The sequence below is a fragment of the Dermochelys coriacea genome, chromosome 2, assembly GCF_009764565.3.
Source record: "Dermochelys coriacea isolate rDerCor1 chromosome 2, rDerCor1.pri.v4, whole genome shotgun sequence".
NCBI lineage: Eukaryota > Metazoa > Chordata > Testudines > Dermochelyidae > Dermochelys > Dermochelys coriacea.
In genome coordinates this window covers 222,493,401-222,517,008 of record NC_050069.1, presented here as the reverse complement: position 1 = coordinate 222,517,008, position 23,608 = coordinate 222,493,401, and the positions used below count along the sequence as shown (strand labels likewise).

At 40.4% G+C, this 23,608-nt stretch overlaps 1 protein-coding gene across 6 annotated transcripts in view; it reads left to right on the top strand.

Moving 5' to 3' along the window:
* DYNC1I1 (dynein cytoplasmic 1 intermediate chain 1) overlaps positions 1–23,608 on the top strand; it is a 267,273-nt gene that overhangs the window by 230,633 nt on the left and 13,032 nt on the right. For all 6 annotated transcript variants that reach the window (XM_038391986.2, XM_038391988.2, XM_043509264.1 and 3 more), the window contains 2 exons: positions 3,107–3,247; positions 9,065–9,190. In XM_038391986.2, the coding sequence (XP_038247914.1) occupies positions 3,107–3,247; positions 9,065–9,190 (267 nt within the window). The remainder of the gene's footprint in view (positions 1–3,106; positions 3,248–9,064; positions 9,191–23,608) is intronic.

Below are 23,608 nucleotides of genomic sequence, written 5' to 3'. Positions count from 1 at the left end.
CTTAATCACATGGCATTTTGTGACATTTATGGTCTGTAGTACTATATTTGTAGTGTATTTTCTGTGCATGAGAAAAATATTTGCCCATCAGCAATTGGGTGGACTTTGTTTCCTTTAAACACACTATTTTATACTACTGTTAAGTTTTCTCCAGCAAACTTTTATGTCTGAAATCTTTGAAACACACAGCACAATTTACAATGAAAACATAAAATACTGCATGCTCTGTGTATGTGTTTTGTAGACATTGTGGAGTTGTGTGACCTGCTCTGAAATCTCTTTGCAGGCTTTCAGCTGAAGATATTAGCTCCCACGTATCTTTTACAATACTTCTGTCTCCTCAAAACCCTGATCATCACTTAGCCCCCAATTCTGCAAACACGTGTGCTTAATTTTAAGCATGCATGTAGTCCCATTTACACGTCAATGGATCTATTTGTGTGCTTTCCCTTATTTGGGAAAGAATTTGCTCTTGCTATTTTTGTTTGTTTGTTTGTTTTTGCAACACTAAGACTCCAGAAGACAATATTTAAACTTTTTAGAAGGAGTACACATCAAATTGAGGTAATTCCTCATCTTGAGCTCTAACTGCATTTTATTGTCAGTGGTTTACATTTTAAAAATAAAACAAAATATTTGTTACATTTATGAAATAAAAAAAGTATAAGGCCAAATATGAACACTTGATCCTGCTTCCACTGGAAGTCAATGGCTAAACTTCCATTGACTCAAACAGAGTTAAAGCAGACGTATAAGTAGTGTCCAATGCCTTTGTGTTTTAAAAAGACACTGTCATGTAATTAAAGCTGCAAATATACTGTTATCAAACCTATGCTGAATAGAAATGTTTTCATTAATTCTTTTTATATTGTAATGAAAACACATACATTCCTTGGCAGTGTGTGTGTGTGTGTGTTTTGTGTGTACACTCACAGACACCGTGGAGGAATATATACATACACACATACATATATAATATATAAAACCTAAACACTGCAGCAGTGTGTAATGCAGGGTGAAGGAAAATGAAACAAACAAGAAGTAAACTCTAAGTAGAGTTGAAGCTGACCAGTCTATTTTTATTGACAAAAATTAATAAAATGCAAAAAGAAACAGCATAATAAGTAAAAATTCAGTTCCTTCACTTTTAGAAATAATGGTGATATTAATAATGCAGGTAAGAAACTGTTAATTAAAAATATTATTTTTAATTTGAAAGTATTCTTTTAGAACCTGATCCAAAGCCAATAGAAGGACTTCCATTGATTGCAGTAGGCTTTGGATCAGGTCCTTAAATTCCACAATTTTATATGCAAATTGGTTAGTTATCAGTAGCTTATTAGCAAATAATTACAACTGCATGAGCTATTTCATGTATTCCCAGCATTAATTTATGTTTTCTTTCCCTTGTTTTACTATCAGGACATGATGTATTCTGCAATGACCTTCTTGAGAAACCCCAAATATTTAAAACCAGTGTAAAAATAGGCTTACTGAGGTCTTCTGTATGTAGTGTTGTTGTAGCCCAGTGGGTCCCAGGATATCAGAGAGACAAGGCGGGTTAGGTAATATACTTTATTGGACTAACTTCTGTTGGTCAGAGAGACAAGCTTTCAAGCCTGAAGAAGAGCTCTCTGCCTAAGCTTCAAAACTTGTCTTTCTTACCAACAGGTAAGTTGGTCAAATAAAAGATACTGCCTCACCCATTCTGTTACATGATACTAAAGTCCCTTTACAAGTATAGGGTAGAATCATAACTTTGAATTCTTATGTTCTCTTTCTTCAGATCTCTATCAGACCCCGCTTGCAGAGGCATTAAACCAAACCCAAAGAGCTGTTACAGACAGCTGAGGGGATGAGGAAGACGTTTCTTTAAAAATCCCATTGTTTAGATTTCTGTCACAGACTCTGAGAATACTTAATTTCTCTTATCTCTGGAGTTTTCATTATCATTTAAATTTCATTTTACATTAATTGATCAGGGATTAGTGAAAGCATTATGCAAAAATTAGAATAAGAGAAGCCAGATGCGATGAATAATGCATTATGTCCCATTGCAGTTTATTTCTGGTGTACTTGCAAACTTGCCTCCGACTTCGAAGGTGTTTTGAAATGACAATGTTCGCTTCAAATCAGATCTGCACCACCTACTTGAATAGAATATCAGGGTTGGAAGGGACCTCAGGAGATCATCTAGTCCAACCCCCTGCTCAAAGCAGGGCCAATCCCCAATTTTTGCCCAGATCCCTAAATGGCCCCCTTGAGGATTAAACTTGCAACCCTCGGTTTAACAGGCCAATGCTCAAACCATTGAGCTATCCCTCCCCCCAATGATGTGGCCACTACAGTCTCCCTGCTTCGCCTTCCCCCCGTTTTAAAACTGAATTCTAAGCAGTTTGGGAATATCCAGCTGTCTACTAGACTAATCTGAATCACCTGGGAAAGCAGGGGAGGCACTCTCCGGGGGAGAGCAAGTATAAGCCGTCGAAATGACCCCAGGAAGCAGCAGCCAATGAATTCAGCGAGGCAACCCTTTGCTATCGCGCCAGCCGGGAGTCGGTCGCTCCCCTTAGCGATGCCCCTTGTCTGTCTTCCGCGGCGCAACGGGGAACGAGCCGAGGCTGCTAATGGGCCGCGGTAACAATGCAAGCGCCGCTAGGTGGCAGTCGCTGCCTTCCGAGCAAGGCGCCCCTGTGGGCGGCTGCTCCCTGGGAGTCTCGTGATCCTTATCAGGTCAGCCGACAAACCTGACTTATCTGTGTGAGCAACGGGCGAAGCGCTCCCTCGCCCAGACCCCCCCCCCTTCCCAAAATGGGCCCGGGAGCCAAGGGGCAGCCGCGCTGCGTACCTGTGTGGAACGTCTCGAGCTCTATTTGAGCCTGCTCGGCAGCTTCCCCCTCCCCCCCCCCCCAACCCACTGTATTTTATTTATGCCACTGGACAGTTGTTGCCCCATTAAAGCTCCAGTCCCACCTTCTGCAAGGACCTTTCATCTGGGGAAGTTTTATGACACTGGGTAAATGTGCAAAGTTTTTAATTAGACTCGCCAGACAGCCCGAGGCAGCACTAGCGCCACGAAGTCTTCATGCTTCTCTCTGCTTTGCAGCACAACAAGCCGCTCTACTCCTTTGAAGACAATGCAGACTATGTCTACGATGTCATGTGGTCACCCGTGCATCCCGCGCTCTTTGCCTGTGTGGACGGGATGGGGCGCTTGGATCTGTGGAACCTGAATAATGACACCGAGGTGAGGCGGGGTGGCGGGGGGGGGGGGAGCCCTTACCCCTGCGCCGGCCGGGGCGGGGGAGAGGAGGAGAGAGAGGCTGTTCGGTCCCTGCCTCTCTGCCTGCCGCCGCCAAACACTCTGCCTGTGGCCTCCGAGGGACGCTGAGCTCCCCGCTCCCTGTGTGCTTCAAAGATCATTGGCCCGGCCGCCTCGAGTGTTTCAGGAGACGTGGCTCCAGCCTTCTTGTGTAGGTTTCAGGGGACACTGAGCTCCCCCTTCCTGTGTGGTTCAAAGCTCCTTGATTGAATCTCCCCCCCCCCCCCCCCCGTGTGGTTCAAAGCTCCTTGCATGTTTCGTGCAAGTTAAAATTTCCGGGGGAAGGGAAATAATGCAATCCCCGTTCAAAAAAATCAAGCACAGAGCAGCAAATAGATAATGTTTCGCTTACTTGGGAAGGACAAAAAGAAAAGCAGTACTTGTGGCACCTTAGAGACTAACAAATTTATTAGAGCATAAGCTTTCGTGAGCTACAGCTCACTTCATCGGATGTAGCTCACGAAAGCTTATGCTCTAATAAATTTGTTAGTCTCTAAGGTGCCACAAGTCCTCCTTTTCTTTTTGCGAAAACAGACTAACACGGCTGCTACTCTGAAACTTGGGAAGGGGACACTCCCTGTCTTTGGATTTATGTCAAGGCAGATTTTTAAAATCTCTCCCATTTTGTGATTTTCCCCCCCCCCCTTTTGGCACACGGTTTCAGTGAGCCATTTAAAATCTCACTATCTCCCCTCGTTCAGATTGTCACAGCTTGACAGCCCTGTACCAACACCACAGACCTGCCAAGTCTGTCTCATGTAGAGTGTGAGACCTCCTAGTTTGGGATCGATTTTAAGGCAGCTTTATAAGTCACTCACTCTTAGGATGAAGGATTGTTTTTATTTCATTACTATTATTTCTTTGTTTATGAATGATCGTTATATTTGGTTTGTTATGTCTTCTGTCTATTTCAATGGAACATTAATTCTCCTTCATAATTGTTTTTCCCCCCAAATCTCCCGCAAATTGTCACAGCTTGACAGCCTAGCAACAGTACCTCCAACCTGCTAGGAACTTAATGATGCCCATGTGTTTCCCACCACCTCTGACATTTCTTTCAACCCCATTGAAACAGAAAGGGCTAATAAGAGAACTCTTTGCAAAGATGAAGTAGGAAATACTGTACTTAAAAACCAAGCAGCCTCCTTCCTATATATAGACAGTATGAATTTTATGTTCCTCTTTATTTTTGTGTCTGATATAATTTCAATCTGAAAATATGACTCCAGATGTTTAAAAATATTTGTAGGTATTGAATGAGTACAGCCTTGCTTTGATTTGAATTTTCCTTTCATGAATGTTTGCTGTAAGAACCATCACTATTTTAAATGACCAGTGTGTTTTGATTATACCAGCAAGATTCATATTTTTCCATCACCCAAGCACTGTTTTCAATACTCTGCAGTGGTATAGTACAAAAGTAGAAAACAAAACAAAAAAATCAGCATAAAAATAAGGTCACATTTTAATGGACAAATTCTTTTCATTTTCTAAAACAAATGAGGAGAACGAATACCAATATTTTCCCCATTTCCTACAATATTTCTTTAAAGTTAGCTCATTTAGTACTACGTCTTTCATGTAACCATGAGAGATATACATTTCAGCCAAAATAAAATACAAGTGCAGTTTATGGTCTCCAAATCAGTGCTGCTTGGCCATAAATAAATGTGGACAGGTAAGAGGAACAAACGCTGAAAACTGTATTGTCACGTGGAGTAGCCATGCCTTTTGAGGTGTTCTGAGCAGGAAGTACTGCAGCCTTTTTAATTAGAAAGTATACAGCTGGAGGATATCCAGGAGGACTCTCCTCAGAATTTCTTTTGGGGAAGGGAGGAACATATCCTTCAGGTGTTCTCATTAATGCCATTTTAACAATATAAAAACCTGTTACAGTTTCAAAAAGAAAAAAAAATAACCCTTTCTGGTAAAATCCTGACCCCTCTGAAATCAGTGGGGACTTTGCTATTGCCTTCAGTGGCACCAGGATTTCACCACAAATAATTACCATGAGCTACCTGGTTCTGCTGCCATTGCAGACAGTAAGCTGGATCTTGCCCTAGATGACCAGGCTTACAGATAAATTTTGAGTAAGAAAAGGCAAATAAGCATCCACAAAAATGAATTCAGAGTTTGTTCCTGCATTCTGTACACACCCTCAGCCACCAGCAGTTTCACAAAGAATATTCATAAGGGTCAAAAGCAGCTCTCACATAAGTGTAAATCTCTATCGAAGTCAATGGTATTATTACAGATTTACATCAGCATGAGAGTTGAATTTGGATCTATGAAGAAAAAATTACTATTCCAGTTCTTTAATAAGCAGTGATGGAATAACTTGAAAATGTCTAGAAATCATAAACTAGCAGAAACTAAATCAATGGGAGGTTTGGATTCGCAATGAAAGCAAGTCAGATAGTCAGTGAAAGAAAACCCTACACAATTCTTTTAAAAATTATAACTGAAGGTGATCAATGTTTTCTTTGACCCTTTGCCTGGTAGGTTAAAATTAGATAATGATTTTCTATAGCTGATTATTAAAGAATCTGAACGAATTATTCTGTTTACTAATGAAAAATCTTTGTCAGAGTTTTATTCGTTAGTCGTAATAAAAATGAGATGGCTAAGCTGGGACATTCTTGGGACTCCTTAGCTGTGTTTAAACAAAACTTTCTAGTAATAGATGTCAAATACAGATGGAGGAAAATGACAAATATATTAATGGCTTTTAATTAGATCTACTGATGAAAAGTGCTATATAAAAGGTTGGTTATTATTATTAATAATTGTGTTTTTGTTTCTTTGATTTTAGGAAATCAGCTGCATTAATATTTAGTTATTATTTTGAAAGCTGATTGAGAACATAACGGTTTTTAGGTAACTTACAAAAAACCTTCCAATTTCTTGAAATATAATACAATTTCTACTAGTCCTCTTCTCTATAGTTATTTTTTTCATTATGATTTATTAAAAGTGCCTAACCCTCACTCTAGATGCTTTTTGATCCAAATGGCTATAATCTTTTGACAGTTATCACAATCACGTAGCATTCTGATTTGTGGATAACGTGTTTGGTTTTTGTAATAACAATGAAAGTTATCATATTTGATTTATTTAACATTAACCCACCCCCCCAAAACGTCTTCACTCTCCTGCAAGATGTATAACATTTTTAGATGTACCAGTATGTCAGATTTTCAGTTAAATTTAGGATGGAAGATCTTGATTTCCCAGTAGTGTCCACAACATTTTTTTTTTTTTCTTTTTGCCTGGCTTAAAGGTAGAATCAGCATCTAGGTTATTGCTCAATCATCTCTATTGATTACTGTTCAAGAATGATTGATATTTTTCCACTTTGCTGCTCTATTATGTTGCTTTCAACAGTATTTTCTTTTGCATGTCTTGTATATTTTGGCTCTGAAACTATGTAGATATGAAAGATATCTCTAAACAGTTTCTTTTAACATGACATAAGCAACAAAAATTAAAAGGTGAATTATTAGTTGTTGGTTTTTTTTGGTGACTGATTTCTCAGTCTATTATCTGCTAAATTCATATGCAAAAATGGTTATAATCTGACAAGTGTCAGTTTATAACTTCAGATAATTTATAAAGTATTTTAAAATGTAACTTTAAAAACATAACTAATGGTGTCATATAACCATTATAAGGTAAATTCAGATTTTTGAAATGTTAAATAGGTGTGTGTAATTTAAACTATCATTAGTCAAAGCAGTCAAATCTATTTTAAGATAATGTAGAATAACTACATATCTCTTTGTACAAAAGGAAAAAGGAGGGGTATTCAAATATTTTAGAACTATTTCACAATTGCTTTGATGCTGTTAGATAAATTTGTTGCGTGAGAATGATTTTTACTAAACCATTAGAAGATTTTAATTTATAAAACCCTGAATTGGTCAGCATGCCTATTGTTTGTTTTTCTGTGTCACACAGGAATAATGCTATATTAACCCAAATCAGAGGTGTAGAGTACCTGTATATATTTCAGCATTTTGAAAGGTATAGCTAAAATTCTATGTCTGAAACATACTCCTTTGAAAGAACTTGTATATTTTTGATCTACTAATTTTCTGAGAAACAAAACTAACAGATGAAATGGATTAAGTAACTGCTCTAGTGTTCAGTTTTGTCTGTCTGAGGATTTTTTCCTATAAATTATATAAAATTAACATAGTCTTAGGAGTTAAAAGAATTGCAGAGACTTCAATGATGAGGAGGTTGAAGCATATTATCACATGATAGTTTTTATTGCTACTTTACACCAGGTAATTGGCCTAATAACTCACATTGAAACCTCTGATTCCAACACCCCAAATAATATACCTGAGATGAGGAATTACAGAAGATGCAATCCTTCATTGGTCATATAGCATTGCTAGGACCTAGGCCTGAAACAATGAAGAGAGAAGCTCAGTGGCTTATTTGCATTTCAATACTACTTTACGGCGTGGGGGTGGGGGCAGGGAAGAAGATGCGGTAATCTCCTGCTTTCTGATTGCTATCCAACATTATTTCTGAATTACTGTGTAAGCAGATCTATTCTAACTTCTCTTGGGAGGTTCAAGGGCACTGTAGAGCAGTAGTTTACAGGGATGAGGGTTTAGCATGCCAAGCCTGTTGTTCTGAAGTACTAGTTTGGTTTTGCAGCTTTTAGTCAGTGTCTGTAACAAAGGGACAGAGTGAGTTTCCAGATCTTGAGGTGCTAGGTAAATAGCAGAGCTTTACAGTAATTGTTCTGCTGCACGAGTGACTGTGCACAGTTATTGACTTTAGCTGGAGTCTCCCAGGCAGTCTGCAAAGGCTCAGCTTCCTACTCTCACTGATACCTCATGCCACTTAACACTGTAGTTTATTTCATGAACTGTACATTAACAGTACATACATGTGCACATCTTCCACCACATTGCCTTACTTTAACAGGCAGTCTTGCATTTACACTTAGACTTATTAACATAAATGCATCTACCTAATGAAATGTATTGAATTTTTGTAACATAATCAGTCTAAAAATTGGATGAAAATCAGTAAAAACTGAATAATAGCTTTTGTGAAAGCTGGGATTTTTTTTGGTAAAAATCGGTAACAACTGAAAATGGAGAGTCTTACGCATGAAGCACGTAAGAAACTACCACTGAGGAAGAATTAAAAAAAGGAAAGAATAGTATAGAAACTACAAACATCTTGTTTTGAACTGATTTTCTTCTGTTTCTGTCCTACCTTGCCACTGAAATACAAAACTACAACCAAAACATTGATGTAGGTCAGTAAAATATGGTTTTCATAAACGCTGCTACCATTCTGTGAATTTTCAAACCCCATTTTAATACTATCTTTAAGCCTATGAATTCCTGACACTCAGTTGATTCTTAACTCACTTATTGATCAGAAGTCAGTGCATATTGAAAAACAAGGTGCTGTGGTATTGCATGTGTCCAGCCAGGAAAAAATATTTGTCACTCACTGCCCATTTACTGTGGAAAAAGTCTCTCTTACCCTTCCCAAACAGTCTCTCATTCTTCCCACCTCCCATACCTCAGTAGAGCATGTGACTGAAGAAACAATCTTTTTTTTTTTTCTCCCCTACACAAGGGATGTATGTTACCTCATGTAATTCTAAGGGACTTGTGATTCATCCACTGAAACAATAACATTCTAAACTGACATATTTGATTCACTCGCAGCATGATTTCATTAACATCATTATTATTGATGCAACAGGTTCCAACAGCCAGTGTGACAATTGAAGGAGCTTCTGCCCTCAATCGTGTCCGTTGGGCCCAGGCTGGGAAAGAGGTAGCAGTTGGAGATTCAGAAGGCCGCATCTGGATCTATGATGTTGGAGAGGTATTTGTTCTTTTTAAATTAATTAATTAATATTTCCAGTATCTGTCATACCACTGAATGTTAGAAAACATCATACATTTATGTACATGAGAAAGACACTTCCCTTTGGTGATCCAGATGGTTTTTAATGGTGTCATTGATTTGGAGTGCTACACAACTTTGAAATGTAGCTTTAAATACAGCTAAGTTTAGCTGTTTAATTCCAGACCTGAAGAAGAAATCTTTTTCAAATGTCTTGTGATTTATTCTCACTATTTGTTTTATTGTCAATAAGTGTTTGGTTTTTGGCTACATTTACTAGGGATAGAAGAATATAAAACATTACAATATAAAAGGTACAAAAGATGGATAATATAATATAAAATATTCCAAACACTCCCCTCTAGGATTCACCTTTTGAATTTCAGTAACTCATATTTCATGACTGACTCCACTTTATCTACTGATACAGATTTTTCTCATCATGACATATAAAGCACCAGTCAGTATCCCTGATACCATTGCCTGAATATTTACAGTGGCTCCAACAACAGAAACGGAGAGGTGGTGGTTTGGGGGTTAGCAAATGCATGTGTGAAATAGCAGGATAAATATTCCATGTTTTAAGGCTGTTTTCAATTTCCTCTACTACATACTTCAGCTTACTTTTTGTAGTATGTTGTGCATGGATGGAGCCTGTCTCTTTGTTGATGAATGCAGTATGAAATGTTCAGCTGCATTACAATTCTTTGGAATAGTCAAGGGTGAATCTCTGAGCAATCAGCCTTTATGTAGAGAATGTTTTTCATCATTATCTGTGATAGGATACTGGGGTATCCATCTCTATACAGTAGGGAAACATTACAGAATACACTGAGTATTATCTGTAACTCGCATAAAGTGATTTTATGGCCCAGAGCAAAATTGCTTGAGCATGACTCATATTTTGGATTGCATATGCTTGTGCAGGAGGTGCCTTTCCTCACAAATGGCTGCTGAAACTTCTTGCTATATAATTTCTAAATTGTCTAAAGTTATTACACTCAAATTTCCACTACACTGCTGGCAGGGGAGACGGTTTTATTTATTTATTATTTTGTGATGGGTTTTTTCCCCCCTTTCTAAGTGATAGGACAGACTATTGCAATATTTGCAATGACAATATAGTCCGGTCTTGTCTATTGTCTAGACAAGCTATAGAAATGTCTTTGACTTATCATGCACCAAACCGTTCATAAGGTTGTTTCTCCCTGCAATATTAATCATGAGGAAAATGGACTTTATCCAGAGGGAGTAATATTTACATTGTTTTTCTTTTTTTCTGCATAATCAGAAAAATCCTACCTGCAAAATTAATCTCAGAGATACATTCCTCATGAAAAATAAAGGCATATTTATATTACTTGTAAAAAGAGAGTAATTTAGTATTCAGGTCTGAGAGTCCAGATCAGTGTTGTATAATGAAGACCAGTGATACTCAGACCTCAGTGGTTCAGGAGCCAAATTAGTGATCAGCATTACTCAAGAAAGCTACAGCAATGTGAATTCATTGTTTCATTCAGTATTGTTTTCCTCATTTTACATATGGGGAAATGGAGGAACAATGAAGATTCCTCCTCCTTCCTCCCCCCACGATTGCTGCCTCGTTGATTCCCATTTCTGTTTTTTAAAAAAGGGTTCAAAGGGTTACCAATACCCTAGCAGGGCAACTTCTGTCATTACTAAGGGCTTGGCTACACTTGCGAGTTAGAGTGCATTAAAGCAGCCCCAGGCACCCTAGCTCACTACCCGTCCACACTGGCAAGGCATGTAGAGCGCTCTGACTCCACGGCTAGAGTGCTCCTGATACTCCACTTGGCTTCTCCAATCGGAGAAGATTAACGCTTGTTGCGCCTTGGCTGAAATGCCCGGAGTCAGTGTGAACGAGGTATTGCATTACTGCGCTCTGATCAGCCTCCGGAAATGTCCCATAATCCCCTTAAGTCAAGTGGCCACTCTTTTGAACTCGCTATAGGAATACGGAAATGCCCTTTGAAAGCTCCATTCTGGCAGCCAGCTGTTTATCTGCCCCGAGACAAAGCAATCATTACTGTGGAATGCTGTGTGTGTGAGAGACAGCAAGGTTGGGGGGGAGGGAGGTCTGCTGCTGTCTGAACTTACAAGACAGCATGCTGACATGCTCTCAGACTCCCCAGAACCCACTCTCTCTCCCCCCACATACACGCAACACACTCCCTGTCACACTCCATCCCCCCTATTTGAAAAGCACATTGCAGCCACTTGCATGCTGGGATAGCTACCACAATGCACTGCTCTCTGTGGCCATTGCAAGACTGCTGATGTGGCCAAGCCAGTGCACTTGTAGCTGTCGGTGTGGACAGACTGCAGCGCTTCCCTACTGCACTCTACAAAGGCTGGTTTAACTGAAAGTGCTCTACATCTGCAAGTGTAGACATGCCCTAAGAGTCACTAGAGCTAGCCTAAGTCAGATGCAGACGCACGCAGCGATCAGAGTGCCCGTTTAAATCACTAATAGGGTTTCATACTGGTGGCCCTGAGAACAGAAGTTGAAGATAGTGAATAACAGCAACTTAATTTATTACACCCCCATGTCAGTTCATAAAGAGTTCTCTTAAAAGTAATTCAGATGTTGGTATACTTAGGGCCTGATCTAACTCCTGTTGAAGTCAATGACATCATTGGATCAAGCTCTTAATAAGGGTCTGAAGTAGGAAAATATGTTTGCAGCCTTGTCAGCGGTGCAAACTGTGGACACTGACTTCCTGGCAGATTGCCTTATCCAGAAGTAAAATGAAGCCTGCTGAAAAAAGACAATACAGTAGGGAAAAGCATATTGAGGCTGGGAGCTCACTGCCTTTCCGTTCCAATCCTGTCTCTCCTTTCCCTTCATCTCTCCTCACCCTGCCACACAGAGCATAGGAGAGCCTATAACCTCAAGTCTGAAAAAAAAAATACCCCTTGTGACACCCTCAACTGGGAGGAGGAGTCACTAAACTCCAATGTAAGGGCAAGATGTTTAGAAAGCAAAGCTGACAATCTTACCAGAACCCACTAATTCTGTACTTATTGGACTATCTAATTCTAATCTAAACTCCTCTTGCCCTCACGCTACCCGGATGGATTGTCTAAGCTGTCTAGATATTTATTCCTCACTGAGCATCTGAGAGTATGTCTACACTACCTGCCGGATCGGCGGGCAGCGATCGATCCGGTGGGGATCGATTTATCGTGTCTAGTCTAGACACGATAAATTGACCCCCTGAGTGCTCTGCCATCAACTCCCATACTCCAGCTCCACGAGAGACGCAGGTGGAGTCGACGGGGGGAGCGGCAGCAGTCGACTCACCGCGGTGAAGACACCATGGTAAGTCAATCTAAGTATGTCGACTTCAGCTACGTTATTCACGTAGCTGAAGTTGTATAACTTAGATCGATCCCCCCCACAGCATAGAGCAGGGCTTAGTGTCTCTCTTAGGGATCAGTCCTGCACCAGTATAGTCAATGGGAGCTTTGCTATTGCTTTGAATGGGAACAGGCCCTTAATCAGGAGCATGGTCTCCATTGCAGGAATGCTCCTCTGCAGCTTTCTTCTTTTCTTCAGCATATCATGGACAACAGTGGCCTCCCCCTTTGTGCCTTGGTCTATTGGGATTTGCCCTCCCCGCTCATCTTTTTAAACTGTCTCAGTCCAAGTGGTTGCCGCATGACTCCTCTCTTCTTTTTTCAGTGGCTGATCTTTGAAACAGAGTTGTTAGCAGAGAAATCTGGATTTTTTTTTGAGGCCGTGGGCCCTTTAAAATTCACCCCTAACCATAGGTTTCAGAGTAGCAGCTGTGTTAGTCTGTATTCGCAAAAAGAAGAGGAGTACTTGTGGCACCTTAGAGACTGATAATAATATATTCATTTCACATTTCGTTGATTGACGCGTTCTCCAACTGGTTTTTGGATGTTATAATTCTTGACGTCTGATTTGTGTCCATTCATTCTTTTACGTAGAGACTGTCCAGTTTGACCAATGTACATGGCAGAGGGGCACTGCTGGCACATGATGGCATATATCACATTGGTATATGCACAGGTGAATGAGCCTCTGATAGTGTGGCTGATGTGATTATGCCCTATGATGGTGTCCCCTGAATAGATATGTGGACAGAGTTGGCAACGGGCTTTGTTGCAAGGATAGGTTCCTGGGTTAGTGGTTCTGTTGTGTGGTGTGTGCTTGCTGGTGAGTATTTGCTTCAGATTGGGGGGCTGTCTGTAAGCAAGGACTGGCCTGTCTCCCAAGATCTGTGAGAGTGATGGGTCGTCCTTCAGGATAGGCTGTAGATCCTTGATGATGCGTTGGAGAGGTTTTAGTTGGGGGCTGAAGGTGATGGCTAGTGGCGTTCTGTTATTTTCTTTGTTGGGCCTGTCCTGTAGTAGGTGACTTCTGGGTACTCTTCTGGCTCTGTCAATCTGTTTCTTCACTTCAGCAGGTGGGTATTGTAGTTGTAGGAATGCATGATAAAGATCTTGTAGGTGTTTGTCTCTGTCTGAGGGGTTGGAGCAAATGCGGTTATATCGTAGAGCTTTGCTGTAGACAATGGATCGTGTGGCATGATCTGGATGAAAGCTAGAGGCATGTAGGTAGGAATAGCGGTCAGTAGGTTTCCAATATAGGGTGGTGTTTATGTGACCATCGCTTATTAGTACCGTAGTGTCCAGGAAGTGGATCTCTTGTGTGGACTGGTCCAGGCTGAGGTTGATGGTGGGATGGAAATTGTTGAAATCATGGTGGAATTCCACAAGGGCTTCTTTTCCATGGGTCCAGATGATGAAGATGTCATCAATGTAGAGCAAGTAGAGTAGGGGCATTAGGAGACGAGAGCTGAAGCATTGTTCTAAGTCAGCCATAAAAATGTTGGCATACTGTGGGGCCATGTGGGTACCCATCGCAGTGCCGCTGATTTGAAAGTATACATTGTCCCCAAATGTGAAATAGTTATGGGCGAGGACAAAGTCACAAAGTTCAGCCACCAGGTTAGCCGTGACATCGGGGATACTGTTCCTGATGGCTTGTAGTCCATCTTTGTGTGGAATGTTGGTGTAGAGGGCTTCTACGTCCATAGTGAGTCATAATCAGCATTCATTAGTGCCAAGGCACACTGTGCTCTGAAGTGGAAAGAGTCTCTAGGATTACATCGCTCAGAAGGCAGCAGGCTGCTTTGCAGAGATCCTACATATGCTCAGCAAAAATAGTCAGATACCATATTTTTCGTATTTGCCCAGTCTTTAAAACCTATCCTATTCTTCTTCTTGTTACATTCCAGATACCACATTGGATTGGCCATATTGTTGCTAAATGGTGGTTTCTTGTGCCTACAGTTCAAGAAGGATGTTAATAAATTGGAGAAGGTTCAGAGAAGAGCCACGAGAATGATTAAAGGATTAGAAAACCTGGCTTATTAGTGATAGACTGAAGGAACTCAATCTATTTGTCTTAACAAAAAGGAGGTTAAAGGGTGACTTGATTAATCTATAAGTATCTACATGGGGTAGAAATATTTAGTAAATGTGCTCTTCAGTCTAGCATAGAAAGGCATAACATGATCCAATGGCTGGAAGCTGAAGTTAGGCCAATTCAGGCTGGAAATAAGATTTAAATTTTTAGAATGAGTGATTAACCATTGGAACAGTTTACCAAGGGTCCTGGTGGATTCGCTATCACTGAACAATTTAAAATCAAGATTGTTTTTCTAAAAGATCTGCTCAAGGAATTATTTTGGGGAAGTTCTGTAGCCTGTGTTATACAGGAGGCCAGACTAGATGATCACAGTGTCTCTTCTGGGCTTGGAATCTATAAATCTATGAACTGAAAAAATATCTGAGTTGAACATCATCCAAAAGCACAATAATGTTTAAAATCATATTTCGTAAAACAAGAAAATCCACTTTTCTTACACACATGAACTGGGGCACAAAACTGACATGACAAGCTTGGGACAGAGCAGGAAACCTATTTTGATATCAAATTAAAGAGGTGCTTATCTTGTTAGTTCCATCACTGTTTTTATTCTGTCTTCTAGAGAGCAGTAGAATTTGCATCTGTGATTTCTAATTAAAATACACGGTGTTTAGAGAGAGCCTCATATGGCCTATCTGCAAACATCAGATCTAGGGCCAAACTTGCATTCCTTGCTCAGTCAGAATTTCCTTTGAGATCATGGATGTTTTGCCCAAATAAGATCTTTAGGATAAGGCCCTTCTGTTTTGACAGGTTATCAATCAATGATCTTTATGACATCACAAGTGCAGAAACATGGGTGATGAGAGAGAGCCCATGTCCACTGAATTAAAAATAATGGATATTTTCAGTTAAACCAGATACTGTTGTCTTTTACAGTACGTACTTTTAGTTGTTTGATTTTTACATCGTGTCTGAAAATAACTGAACACATATATTTTCACAGTGAGGGGTCTATTTTTTCTTCCATGCTTGTGTTTTACGCCCATTAGCATTAATGGGAGTCATGTGCATGCTTCCAGGGAAGAATAGACTTAAATAATCCATATATATATATATGCACATGTGGTGGTTTGTAAGAACAACTTGTAGATCAGTAGCTGATGGCTTAAAAAAATTGAGGGGTGGGGGAATCAGATTCTTTTAGTGTGACAGGATCTTGAACAAAAAGAAAAGGAGTACTTGTGGCACCTTAGAGACTAACAAATTTATTAGAGCATAAGCTTTCGTGAGCTACAGCTCACTTCATCGGATGCATTTAATTTAATCAGAGAATATGACCAGTCGTTAATGAGTGTTCGTTCCTGCTAGATTGGAATATGTTCACTTTCACAGGACTTATATTTTTGAAAAAACTGTATGTAAAATGTACCATGAATCAATTTGGCTTCTGTTGTCTTACAGCTTCTTTACTCAGTAGCCAGGGCTCTACATGGTAATAGTTGATTTTAGAACATGGACCATTGACTGTAGATTTATTCACATGCCCCGATGATTGATTGATAGACCTAACTGTGCATGCTTCAGTGATGTTATACAGATGCTGCTATCCTAAATATTCTCTATCAACCATGTTTGCTGCTTATCTGAGTTGAGTTAGAATGTTGTTTGTAGCTCCAGTTGTGAAAGCGGCAGCTTCTCTTCCACCTTCCATTATTTCTTTTTTTCCATTAATCCTTTCAGGGGAAGATTTTGATAGCGATGGGGGGAAATAGATAGAAATTTCAGATCAATATTCTGTTAGTTGATGGTAGTAAAATATAGAATTTGGAAAAAAAGAAAAAACATTTGACACCAGGAGAGAATTATGATCTAAAAGAGTGTTTGAAGTTGTGATTTAGAGGGGCCTATTATCTCACATGACTTGTTTCCTTAGACTAATTAACTAATGGAAATAACAGTGGTTGCATCTGTTTGGCAGGGTTGTCAGACAGGTTAGTGTTAGGGTCAGTAGCAATCAGGATCCAACTGGAAAAAAGTAAGACATATTCCCCAGACTCCACCCACAAACCAAGTTCCACGCCCTGGAGACACCAAAAAGAGAAATCATTCACAGTAAACTGTGCAGATCTTCATAAAAAGATAATCTCACTCCTTTCTTGCATGTTTTGACCAGTAGTGAAATAATTAACAGTTAAAAGAAGCAATCCACATCTCTTTCAGCGCTGTTGTTTCAGGCTTTTTGCAGACTCGGGTATACATTGTGGCATTGGTTAATGTGTGGTTCACATTCTAAAATGTATCTTTGCCACTATAAGGGCTAGAGTTTTTATTATTTTAAAAATGAAGCAAATCTTAGATTCTGGAATTCAAGAAGGCAGCTACTTGAAAAGAAAAAAAAGTACCCACTCACCAGCCACCACAGATCAGTCCAGTTCAGTCCCTGATTGCTGTGATGTTAATGAAACCCAGAGAAAAAGATAACTCCATTGACTACTTTATGTGCAGGCTGAAAAGCTTGGAAAAAATTACAAAAAAAAAAGTTCAGGAAAGGGGTGGAAAGTCTTAGGTGTATATCATCTCTTCAACACTGTAGCATGGAGAGAGTAAGTAAGAGCAGCTATTGGTAAAATCTAGCTGGAAGGAGGGAACAAAACCTGAAGAGGGATCATTCCTCCCTCTCCCCAAGATGGTGGTGACCTTCTGTGTAAATACATTATGCTCAGGCCTCAGGGATGATTTTGAGAGGCATGGCCAGCGGATGGGGAAGTAGCTTCTCTCTGAATCATGCTGGCAAACTAGTGGTGTTGTAAGCAGTGGCATAGCTAGGAGTGGAAATTTGGATGGGCCCCAACTTATGATGGACAGGCAATGAGTGAAGGTCTGATGTCACAGCCAGTCATGTGAAATGAATATATTATTGCATATTATGTCGCATTTGAATGCCGAGAGCAGAATTGTCGGGGGATAGCTAGGTTAGACCAGGGACTTGAGTGCAGGGAGCCTGGGGGCAGAGCTGGCCAATGGAGGGAGGAGCAGGCCACTTAGTCCCACAGGCAGGCATGGGTTAAGCTGGATTGGGCAGGGGGGTTGGTTGGCATCTGCATGGGGCCTGGCTCTCGCTGAAGTTGTCTGGCCTGGGAGAAGTTGCAGCCCTGGGTGGAAGCAGCCATGGGGCTGGATGGGCTGCCACTCTCCACACTTTGCTGGCCACAGCATTCCACAGACAGTCCAAAATCCACCTGCTATTGAGCCAGGATCCACAACCAGCTTCTTCATTCACACAGGCTCATATCTGGGTGGGCCTGGGTGCTCTGTGAGCGGACCATGACCCACCCAAGCCCACCAGTGGTTATGCTCCATTCTGCTCCCACTGAAGTCAGGGATAAAATTTCCTTTGACGTCAATGGCAGCAGAATCAGCCCCAAATATCTGCTCTATGGATTGCGAGGTTCAGAGCAGGGAGCACTGGATGAGGGGACCATAGAGAGGGACTAGCATTCCACATATGTACCCTGAGTTTCACAGATTTCACCATGGATCTTGGGTCATCCATGAGGTCAGAGGGTCACAACAAGGGTCTCGTCTCTGCAGCTAAAAACCTCTCCACCCCCAGGGGATGATAGATCACAAACTGTATGTTTCATCTTGTGGGGTTTTCCAGGAGAGTTTTCTCTTGCGGTAGATCCTTCCTGAGGAGACATGATAGGGCTCTGATGTGATTTACAGTGGTTTGAGAGACATTTTTGCTGCAATACTGACACTGGGTTCCACAATTTGTAAATGTTTTATTATAAACATCCAAGATGAAACACTAGAATTAAAAGTAACTTTTAGAACATCTGACAGCAGAATGGATCAAATACATATTCTGGATATGTAAATAGTAACATAAAGTGACTCAGACAAAGTTTCACTAGGAAGGGTTGGGTACAAAGCTAGTGTCAGAATGTAATCATTGTAATGAACAGCAGAATCCGGGCATAAATGATTGAAGTGGAAGTAACCAAGGGTTTGATCCTGCACCCAGTGAAGTCAAGGGGAATTTTGCCATTGACATCTATGGTATCAGGATGAGGACATTTGATTCCAGTGGATCTGGACCTTAGTCTCCTATTATTTTCAAAACAATGTTTTAACCAAGCTATAATCCAGACTGGCTGCTGCGAAAAGTTCTGAAGAACCATTTTAATTTTCCCCCAGTGTTGTAATGTAATTGGAGGCTAAAAAAAAAAGAGGGGGAGGGGGCTCATAGAGGAAGAAAAGACAGAATACAACAAATGCATGGTTTTCACATGGCTTACATTTAGTCAATGATCATTTTGCTGTATATGAAAAAGTGAAAGAACAACTTTGTCATCCCATGCCTACTTATTTATATTTTAAATAGAAATAGTTGCACCAGTGACTGAAGTATCCAGTGTTCACAAAGGTATTTTTGAAGTAGCTTAAATAAGAACTCCCTAATGAAAAAAATGCACTGTTTTGAAATCAGTCAATTTAATTACTGTGTTTTATGAAAGCCATTACCCATTGCTGATTACTAGAGTGATAAAATCTTTAAGCTTTGGTAGCCTCCATAGGGGGTGAACTGATCTAAGTAGCGCAGAGTCCAGTCATTATCACCCTAAATACTTGTGTTTCTCATTACAATATTCATTACCTTAGCTTACTTTGGATGCATTAGTGTGTTTCCCCAGTGGAGAAATAACACTATATTAAGTTAAAACTTAACATTTAAATTTGTTTTCCAGTTTCAAATCGGGCTTATTCATATCCTTTCACAAATATATTTATGTTCGGGTATATATGGGAGTAATGTCCATATCTTAAATGGTAAAAGAATGTGATTTATCTTGTACCTTCAATCTCTATCTCTCTCCTTCATCTGCATAGTTTGAGAGCCTCACAGTCATTAATGGATTATGTTCTCACGACACCGCTCTGAGCTAGGGAAATATTATGCCCATTTTACACATGGGAAACTGAGGCATGGGGTAGCTTAAGTGACTGGCTCAAAGTCGCACAATACGTGTATAGCCGGACTGGGAACTGAACCTAGATACCCTCAGTACCAGTCCAGTGCCCCATCTACTAGACTGTGTTTCCCTTCCTCTTCCAGATTTGTCCTTTTTACTGCTTCACCTGCACTCTGCCCTGCTGACTCGCATCCATTGCAGACTCCTCCTAGTATTCTAAACCTTTGAGTAGCTTCAAACAGCTGCCATTGTTTTCAAGGCAAAGGCTTTTTTAAAACCCAGAATTGTGTTTATATCAGCATAGATGCTAGAACTAGGGGGCTCATGCACTCCCTGGCTCAAAGTGTTTTCCATTATATAGAGTGTTTACAGATTGGCTAAATGAGTCTCTGCACCCCCACTGTCCAAATTGTTCCAGCACCCCGTATATCAGTTTTTGTTTCTTTAAAAAGACTTGAAATCTTTATGCACGGAGGTTTCTAACAATATTTTCTGCTTATTTACCATATAATATGAGGAATGTTAATTCTTACCTTCCCTGGTTTTGCTGGAGGACTCCTCGGGAGTCTCAGGAAATGTTTCAGCTGAGCTTTATGCCTAACTGGCAGGAAGGGAGTTGGAATCTCTAAGAAAGATATCCTTTCTCTCAAATGTTAGCTAGGTATCCGAGTTAGAGGCATTAACAAAAACAACCAAAAATTCAGGTTTTAAACTGTCTGATTAAAAGCCCTTTGACTCTTAATTGCTCAGCTTTCAGTCTCTTATGATGTAACTTGTCACTAGTTCTCCAGATGTAGCATTTCACTAGGTCTCCAGAGAGTTTGCCAAAGGAGACAAGACTTGGATTTCTAATATGAAACAAGAAAACCTCTCCTAATCCTTTTGCTATATGGTAAAGAAGCAAAAAAGGCTTAACTCCAAGTGTTTTTGTTGTTGTGTCACATTTAAAACAGCCTCATGTTTCCTATTTTCCCCACAAAGGCCCAGATCCTCCCCTGTGGAGAGGGAGAGCAAACGAACTACATGTAACAGATGTTAATCATGTAGCTTATTCCACTGCTAGTAGGTGCTCAGATGCTGTGGGAGAGGAGAAAGTAGACTACCATGTCCCCCATGGTAAAACCTGCAGGAGGAAGAGCAAGGTCAGATACCTTCCCACATCACCCAGCCCAGGGACAAGGGATAGGGGAGAAGATTTGCCCCCTTGCAGAAAAGGCAGCGGGGCTGGCTGCAAACCTGACATGTCCCTTTCTCTGGAGGCTATGTGTATTTGCACTAGCTCAGGCCCCATGCATCCAATGAAGTGAGCTGTAGCTCACAAAATCTTATGCTCAAATAAATTTTAGTCTCTAAGGTGCCACAAGTACGCCTTTTCTTTTTGCGAATACAGACTAACACGGCTGCTACTCTGAAACCAGGCCCCAGTAGTGGCTCCCATCTGTGGCTGCCCTGAAATCCTGTGGGGAGGCTCTGTGGAAAAAATAATTCAGTCCCAGGCTTTCCTCAGTAGAGGAGGTAGAATGGCAGCCTCACCCAGGCCCTCAGCACTGACCCTGGGTGGGTTGAATTAAATATAGCAGAGCAGCTGAATGCTGACAGTGAAAACTTGCACCTTAAAATAATCAATTAGTGTACAGGAATAATAAAAAATTCACAGGAAGATTCTCCTTCCCTCCCCCCCCATTGTAAAAAACATTGTGAATGTATAGGCATAAGCCCTCTTTTAAACATTAGGTTTTAACCTAATATAGTGTTGTTCCACTGGGAAAACTCACCATTGCTTACAAGAAGACTGGTAAATGTGCATAGCTCATATGTAATGCAGAGTATCTAGGGAAAATACTTCATGCTGAATTCACTTAAATATGTTAGTATGTGTGCAATGCGTTCATGCACTCTCATTGTGGGGATAAAGGCTTCATGGAGATAAACCTTCTGATAAAAGTTAGTTTGTATAATTAGTCTTCTGTGGTTCAACCTGCTACATTCAATAGCAATTTGGGTTCTGAGGGAGTCCTTAATTATGGTGTTAATTACTTAATTAATTATGATTTGCAAAATTGTTGCATTTAATAGTACAAAGCTATTGAATTCATGATTTAGAAAAAGAGCCACTTAGCCTAAAAACCACAGCTGAGGATGCAGAGACATTTGGACCCTTAATATATACTACTCAGCAGCTACGGTTGCACATCTGAAGTTTAATTTTTCTATCTGAACGGTTGTGTCACAGTCTGGAGTGGCTCACAACCGTGAATGCCAACCTCAGGGCAGACTGTCAAGAATCAGGGCAAAAACTCCAAACTGTTTGTATGTTCTGTAGTTAGATTTCATCAACCCAGCAACAAGTGTGAACTCCTAAAGCACTATAGCAGTCTTACCATGAAGTCACAGACAGTCTCCTTGGGATTCTGGTCTGTCTTGCCACCCAGGCAAGCTGGACTTTATGGTAGATGGTTCCTTACCCCAAAATTAACAACAACGAGGTTACTCCCCGTACCAAAAGGCGAGTCACTTACCCCAGGTCAATTGTACTCAGATCTCAAAGCAAAGACAATACTTGTAGCCAATCCTGTAACAAACTCACTAAAGGTTTAGTAATTAGGAAAAAGAAATGAGAGTTGTTTACAAGGTTAAAGCAGGTAAACATACACGCACACGAGGCACTATCTTGAATTCTAAAGGTAGTAGAAGCTTCCATAATAAGCAAGCTTTTATGTCCTTTAGGGCTAACCCAAGCCAAACAGCTTGAGTTTCTCTTGCTTATGTTTAGGAGTGTTTTTGTCCAAACAGCATAAAGATACCAATTTCTCCTTAACAGGAATTTTTATGTCCTTCTCCCAAAATTCAAGCTGAGATGGGACACGGGCTTGTGCACATACTCTCTTCAGGGTACTTGTGGCACCTTAGAGGCTAACAAATTTATTTGAGCATAAGCTTTCATGAGCTAGAGCTCACTTCACGAAAGCTTATGCTCAAATAAATTTGTTAGCCTCTAAGGTGCCACAAGTACCCTGAAGAGAGTAACAAATTTATTTGAGCATAAGCTTTCGTGAAGTGAGTTCTAGCTCATGAAAGCTTATACTCAAATAAATTTGTTAGTCTCTAAGGTGCCACAAGTCCTCCTTTTCTTTTTGCAAATTCAGACTAACACAGCTGCTACTCTGAAACCTCTTCGGGGGTGGGGGGGGTGGAGAGCAATCAACAGTGTCTTTTGTCCAGAATGGCTTGTCTGATGTCGATAGACCTTCTGTTGGGGAGGAGATAACACCTCTTATGGTAAACTAGCACTTGGTAATGCTTCTCCCTGACTGTGAGGAAACCTTGACAAACATTTTTATAGTTACAGAGCAAACATTCAAATATTACTTTATAACATGTGATACAGATATTATAAGTAAGAATAATACATGCAGCATCCTACAAGCATCCTATAAAATCTAAACACTAATACATTCTTATAATGCTAATATTTATTTCAACAGTACTAACGCACAGGTGAGCCAGACTGGTTTCCAGCTATGCATTTGTCAATGTTCAGTAAGGCCGAAGGCCTTGGCATGAGCTGGCACTTGGACTGCCAGCATCACAGGTTGTATTGTATTGGTGTGTGCTTGGTGCCTATATAGTGTACTTTGAAGGACAGCAGTGTGACTTTAAAACAAAAATCAGCTACTTCATATTGATGCTTTCAAAGAAATGAAATCTAGGTAATGGCAGCAGTTCTTATGCAAACCAAAAGTACTGTACACCTAGTAGGCTGGGTTTGTTTTTGATAGTAGAACTCACTTGCAGGCCCCTGTCAGGTGAGAGTCCACTGAAAGCTGAGTAGTAGTGGAAAAAGTCTCCACAATCCCTGTTCAACTAGGAACCCTAGACTGAACCATATATTCATAGGCTACAAGGGACCGCTATGGTCATCTAGTCTGACCACTTGCATAATGGAGGCCATAGAACTTCTCCAAAATAATTCCTGTTTAAGATGGAGCAGTTAGA